This window comes from Morchella sextelata (assembly GCF_020137385.1).
Source record: "Morchella sextelata strain SCLS chromosome Unknown scls_21, whole genome shotgun sequence".
Taxonomy (NCBI): Eukaryota; Fungi; Ascomycota; class Pezizomycetes; order Pezizales; family Morchellaceae; genus Morchella; species Morchella sextelata.
Genome location: NW_025408636.1, coordinates 1 through 7,173, shown reverse-complemented (window position 1 = coordinate 7,173; position 7,173 = coordinate 1). Strand labels below are relative to the sequence as shown.

At 44.8% G+C, this 7,173-nt stretch overlaps 1 protein-coding gene across 1 annotated transcript; it reads right to left on the bottom strand.

The window, feature by feature from the left end:
• Nucleotides 1–5,719: 5,719 nt before the first annotated feature.
• Nucleotides 5,720–6,226, bottom strand: H6S33_006602 (uncharacterized protein; the record flags this gene model as incomplete). The annotated part of the gene is made up of 2 exons (XM_044838040.1): nucleotides 5,720–6,070; nucleotides 6,122–6,226. Coding segments are annotated over 2 exons (456 nt in total), but the record flags the coding sequence as incomplete, so codon positions are not given.
• Nucleotides 6,227–7,173: the final 947 nt, after the last annotated feature.

The window sequence follows — 7,173 nt, the reverse complement described above, 5'->3', positions numbered from 1 at the left end:
GTCCTCTCGTACAGGAGGTATTTGACAACTCTACCTCTGCAAAATTGCCCCGTACGAGAGCCAGGTGCACGCAGTTGACTCTGCAAAATGCTCCCATACGGGAGGTATTTGACAACTCTGCCTCTGCAAAATCGCCCCGTACAGGACTCATTTGACAAGTGTGTCTCTGCAAATTTAGGGAAGTGAGCTCAATGTTGAGGTTAGCAGTGACACAAATTGTGTAGTTTCAAGTTCTGTAACCACCATATAGTTGCGATCTGAACAATGCTACCAGTACTAGAACCATGGTACAGTATCTGATTGGGAACTGCTCCAGGTGGTGCATCGAGCGTACAACACCTGATTCAAGTTTGGTAATACCACAGGTGCTAGAATGACCATATAATACCTATCTGCATGTATGAATTGGATTCGGACTACAGACAAGCTTGGGTGTTGTAACAGGGCCGCTATAAAGCTGTTACAAAAGTACCTGTTCTACCAGTTAAGCTAAAAAGACCTTACGGTAACCGCAGCTTGTTCTTCATCGACGGATGAAAGCAAGGGCAGGTGAGCCCCTACCTCTGTTGGTATGGAAGGTAGGGATTTTAGCGAGTAAGGAATCTTACAAGTCAAACCTACAGGTGCAAGCTAAGGCCCGGAGGATATGCTCTAATATGACGGAGGTGATCCGGTCGGTATCTCGATCTGTTTGAGAAGCATTTGCAGAGTTGTGAAAACGTTGGAAAAAAAGTATGTTTTGGTCGCCAAAAATAACCCCTGGAGCGTCAAACCGCCGGAACCCTTCTATTTGACCCCGCTGCACCTTTGGGGAGTGAGAGTGTGACCCAAGCTACTAAAGCACAACTTCGCTTTATAAACACCCAAATCAATTGAATAAGCAATTGTTGTTTGGTTGGTTGTTTCCGTTAGTTTTTAGGAGGCGACCAGCTCCTGGCGGAGATTGCTAGATTTGACTCGGATAGCAGATGCTCTGAAGTGTGGTAGCAACACTCCTAACTCCGCTCTGTAGGAAATAGTCGCTGTGCTCCCGACTATTGACAGGCAGATTGCCAGTCAGAACGAAAAACCTGAATAAGGGTACCGGACTTCTATAAAGAACCGGTGTAGCTCCAGATTGGCCTCCCATCATCAGTGGATCTTTACTAGCGAGAAGACCCCTTAAAATTATTAAGTTCCTAGACTACAAAAACAATCAAACAAACAAACTCTATCTTCCTCTCGAACAAGTCCTATCATAACTCGTGTGTTTCTATTTTTTATTTTTCTACATGATGGAAGTCACAGTCATGCCCCATCATGGCATCGTTGTTACAGATGTGCAAACCATTGAAATTCACCTACTCCATATACAAATCCGGTTGACCACACACTTCCGCAACCCCTTCCGCAACTCCCTCCGTACAAATTCTCGAACATGCAAATCTGCAACCGAGCGTAAGCCCATTTCAATACCACCCCCACCATTTGCTCTCCAACATGAATGTCTGCCACTAAGCATTCACCACCAAATCCAGCACCACCCCCTGCAGTGAATTGTGTGCTGGCATTACCACCAAATCTGCAACAAATCTGGAGCGATTTTGCGGCAATTATACCCATTTCTGATGGGGTGAACTCAGGGTTAAGGTTAGCCCCCCATCACCAAAAACAGGGAGACCCCTATAGTATGCAGTGCTACGTGCCGTACAGTCCCCTTCAGGCACTTCTCCTTTGATATATAGGGGATGTACGGTTTACTTGCTTTTGCCTACTAGAACAAGCGTCGTGAGGTGGTTGTTCTACCTGTATGGATGCATTGCGTTCCGACCCAATGCAGGTTTGCGCGCACAACACATACAAATTCGCAAGGCTTCAGTACCCTCTCGGCGACAGCGCGCACCTCCACAGCCCGCACTTTCACAGGCCGAAGCTCCACAGCCCGTACCTCTACCACCGGCTCCCCGCCAACAAATCTAGCACCTCCACATGCACGAAATTGACACCTCCGCCACCACCAAATCAAGCACCGAGGCTGCAGCGATTCATGCATCCACTATGCAAAGATTCTACTCCAAATCATGCAACAAACCGGCAGTGATTTTGCACCAAATGATGCAGCGATTCTGGAAAGGATAGAGTACACAACGACAGGTATCTGTACGCCACTGCCACCATATCGAGACACTGCCCCCTTCAAATCACGATGGCCTACAGAACTGGTGATGTTTAAAAGAAATGAAGTTAAGGATAAAGAATCTAGTAGTGGAATGTCGGACAGGATTTTGAGGTTGCCCGGGAACCGTCGCCCCACAATTTCGGGCTCCGTGGCTATGGGTCGAACAGGACGACCTGAGTCCATTCCCATCATCAGGTATGCGCGTACAGGGGGTCGTGGTCGTGATTGCGGGGGCGGAGGTGGTGGTTGGGGGCTGTTGAGTAGGGTAACTCACTGTGAGTCTTGGCAACCCGTCCTGGTTCACTCCATCACCGACACTCACAACAATCGACAACTGCACCGTACCGAGCCTGCCTTCTCTATCCTACAATAATGACGGCGTTCAAAACTGAATCATACCGTGTTTCCCCATCTTGTGGTTCGATGAAATACACGAATTTCGGATTCTGAACCCCGGGTTACCACATTGGGCGAATCCCACTTCGACGCTCGTAACCCTAACCAAAATCCCGCTTCAACGCTCGTAACCCTAACCACCCGCATCCAGGTTTAAACCACCACCAAATACAGATTTATGTATTTCGTTTTGACCGAGAATTGTATTTTGTATACCCAACTGAACCAGATTGCAACACTTGTAAACCTAAGCAGCAACGTACAGGTTCAAACCACGATCGAATACGCATCGATTCCTAATTCGGATTTCAATACCTGCAACCCAATATGTGAGTGACGATCCATGACCGACATTCCATATTGTGTATTGTTGCAGTCTGGTTTTCCATCTCCCTTTGTTAGGGTTGGTCAAAATTACCAAGCAAATGGATTACTTCTCGTAACGTAATGGATTATATTTTTCCAACCCACAAACTGAATTCTTTTGAAACATGTTAGTTTTATCTGAGAGCCGCTAACCCGGAAACCCAAAGAAAATTTTCAAATATACTCCTAAACTAAACTCTAATACATAACATTAACAACTTATAATCCTAACAAAATCAATAAAACCTTTTCGCAAACAAGATCCTGTATGTCCGTAGACCAAATAATATACAAAAATCTTATCGCACATCTGTTTGTATATTAAGTTATTGTCACTCTGGTCCCTGAATTGTGAACTCTTATCCCCCCCAAACCCCTTGCTTAAGAAAGGAAAACAATCTTCGTGACCATAGCAAAATACTTATAACCTGGCATACCCAACCCCCTCAAGCTCCTCTACCCCACGGAGCACTGCAGGCAGGAAAAGAAGACTTTCACAGGTCTCCCCTGCCCCCAACCGATCTGGAATATCTGTCATGTCCCAGCAAGACTTCCTGAACTTCTGCTTTGTGAGAACCCTACCCACAGGAATTTTTGTCCCCCCATCTTTCGACGAAACCCAACAGGCTCAATCAACTCAATCTACTATCATCGAACAAATCCAACTGAACAGTGAACAATTCTTCATCTTCGCAGAACACGCCCCATACAATGAACAATACACACCCAAATATGACTACATTTTACTCAAGAATTGTCCTCCAGGAATGAAACGCCGGAAGAGACCTCTACTATATGTATTGGATAGTTAGCAACGCCCTCACAATCGCTATTGAACCAATCAAACAAAACACCAACCAGATCAACCGCGATAACACTGCCAATGAGACAGTAAAGGTTATCTAAGCGGTCAGCTGTTTGGAGGGAAGAGCCCTTGATCAGGTCAGACCACTTGTTAATGCCAATCCTGTTGACTTCTTTTCCTCTGTCACCTTCTACGTCGCCCACATGGAAGGCTCATTTAGAGACCTAAACACCCGAAGTACCACCCACCACCAACTCGTCCCCATGAGGCAAGGCAAAGGAGACTTTGCCACCTACTACTCGCAGTTCATCAGAAACGTGTCCCACTTGCATTACAACAAAGGAGTCAAGATTGACGAATTGGCAGAAAGATTGGCGGACAGGCCCAATATAGTGGAATCATATGCGACCATGTCAATGACGATCGACAACCACATGTAACTGACGTACTATGATGAGGCATAACCGTGGCTTCCTTTCGAAGAGTGTAAATAAAGAGAGCGAGTTTTGATGATACTCGTTCAGAAAGAAGAAAATGCAGTTTGGATGTTTGAACGTTCTCAAGTTTAGAAAATTATAACTTCAAGGGGTCTTCTCTCTATTAAAGATCCGTTGATGATGAGAGGCCAATCTGGGGCAACACCGAGTAGCTTATAGGAATACAGCGCGTTTGCTCAAGTTCTTTTTCCGACTGACAGTCTGCCTGTTGATAGTCGGGGGTACAGCAACTATTTTCTATCAGGGGAGAGGAGAGTAACTACGACACCTTGAATGAACTTCTGTCTGAGTCGAATCATGCAATTTGCCAAAACCTAGGTCGGAATCTGAAGAACTATTGAAAACAGCCGACTAGATAATAATTGTTTATTCTAACTTTATTAGAACCGATTTGAGTGTTTGTAAACCGAAATTTTGCTTTAGTAGCTTGAGTCGCACTCCCATTCCCCAAAGATACTCCGGACCAAAACAGGAGCATTCCGGCAGTTTGACACTGCGGAGGTTAGTGTTGGGGATTAAAATGTGTTTTTGGAATTAGGTTTTCCATTAGCTCCGGGACACCGCCAAAATCATGTCTGTAGTGCTAAAGCATGATCTTTGAGCATCGGTTGCAGAGATATGAAACCTCAAAGATTCGACTGCATAGGTAGGGAACTCCCGTCCTGGGTTCCCTGTGCTATCAGCCATCTTTGTACTTCTGTTCCAAGCTTGCTCAGCCCCCTATTTTTGACTTGTAAGACTTCTTACTCATTGAGATCCCTATCCTCTACACGAATAAAGGTACGAGCCCAACTGCTCTTGTCTTCATAAGTCGATGAAGAACAAACTGCTGTTACTTAAGATCGTGGGCTTAACTGATGGAATAGGTTCTTTTGTAACAGCCTTATAGTGGCACTGTTACATTACTCCCCTCTATGGTAGACTCGTTTTGAGTCCACTGTAGTCTTACTGGAATATTAGTATTTGACATAGAAGAAAAGCAGTAGCTCTATTGGTGATTACATACAAACTACATGCCTGTTTCCATCTCCATCAGAGAAGGAAAACTCTAACATGAAATGTCTTTTAAAACAAAGAAAATGACATGTTCTCCACTCTTGTCGTAGAACCTTCCGTTCCACTAGTGGAGATTTCGATGTTAGCAAGAATCTCTCTTTTTCCCTTGTCTTTTTTATGCGGGTTTCCTCACGCTTCGGTTTTCTATCGTTTCTTGCATTGTTTTCAGGGAAAAATGGTATCCGAACTCTGTCAGCCCGATGAAAAACCTGGTGCAGGAGAGTTGGTTTTTGTTCCCGGATTTCTTCTGAGATAGAGAGCTACTCACGCCGTGTTTTGAGTATCCCTGAAGTTTCACCGTATTTTCCGAAGTTTTTGCGGCTATTTTTGATGAAATACATTTAGGGCCTCATCAGCTCTTCTTTGCAGAATTTCATATGGTTCCCAGGAGTCTTCGGAACGATAGCCCTCCCAAACAATACGATACTCTACAAACATTTTCTAATGCCCAGCCTGTTGCCATCGGCTATTAGCTATTTCTTGGGGAACGTGACTGTATTCTCCTTCGACCTCATCTGGAGCAGGAGGGACTTCAGTGCGTTGAGGGTATTTCAGTCCCCGATAGGACTCCAGCAGAAATATTTGGAAGACATCATGAATGTTCCATTCGGAGGGAAGCTTCAGCATGTAGAACGCAACAACAAGTTTCTCATAAACCTCAAAGAGACATAGTTGATTGTAGTCAAGCTTGCTTGAGGGTCGATTGGCAACCATATTGCGTCGGTCCATCATCACCTTATCCCCATCTTCAGGTTCTGGAGTTTTCATATACTTCTGGTCATACCATTTCTTCTACCAGGCCTGTACTTTAAAAATACCAGTCCTTGTAGTTTTCCAAAGAACTTTCCACTGGGGCTCTAGTACGGCGCTGGAAACATTGGTATTGTCCAGCTTCCTTGTTTGCGAATGCCAATTGGAATCAGGCTCGAACCCATAGTTCGCATAGGACTGAGATACTTTAGTGGACTATTGGGTTGCCGTTTTGTAGGTGTACTCTGCAAGCAGGAGTAACCTTGCCCAATGATCCTATTGGTAGGACCAAAAGTCTCTGAAATATTGCTCTGGCATTTGATTGACCCTCTCAGTTTGCCCGTCAGCTTGAGGACGATATGCCGTAGACAGACAGAGGTTGACTCCGAGAAGCTTGATCAATGAATGCCAGAACTTGCTTTCGAATCTAAAGTCCCGATCAGATATGATTTCTTCGGATAGTCCATATAGTCGCCATATTTCTTGAAGGAATATATGCGCAAGTTCCTTGTTTGTTGCCTCGGTCTTGAGTGGTATGAAGTAGGAGATTTCCGTAAAGCGTTCAACAATAACCCCGATGAGGGTTTGGGCTTCAGATTCTGGAATGTTGACGATAAAGTCCATCGAGATGGAAGTGCCAGGAGTGTTGAGGACTTCTAACTGTTGTAGCATCCTATACTTCTTATGACTGGAGCTTTTATTGCTTTGACACGTATCGCAATTCCGTACATATTCTTCGATATCATTGTCAATCTTTAGGCAAAAGAACAGTGCCCGAAGACGTTCTACAGTTTTGAATTGACCAAAGTGGCTTCCTGGCTTCGCATCATGTAGGGCGCCCATGATTTTGAGTTTGAGCTCTCTGTGATTTGGGATGTACCATATTTTGTTCTAAAAGACATCACCGTGTCTCAAAGTCAGGTTTCGGCCTACTGGCTTACCGAAGTTACGGTTAGTTAGGGTTAGTTAGGGTTAGTTAGGGTTAGTTAGGGTTAGGGTTAGTTAGGGTTAGGGTTAGTTAGGGTTAGGGTTAGTTAGGGTTAGTTAGGGTTAGTTAGGGTTAGTTAGGGTTAGTTAGGGTTAGTTAGGGTTAGTTAGGGTTAGTTAGGGTTAGTTAGGGTTAGTTAGGGTTAGTTAGGGTTAGT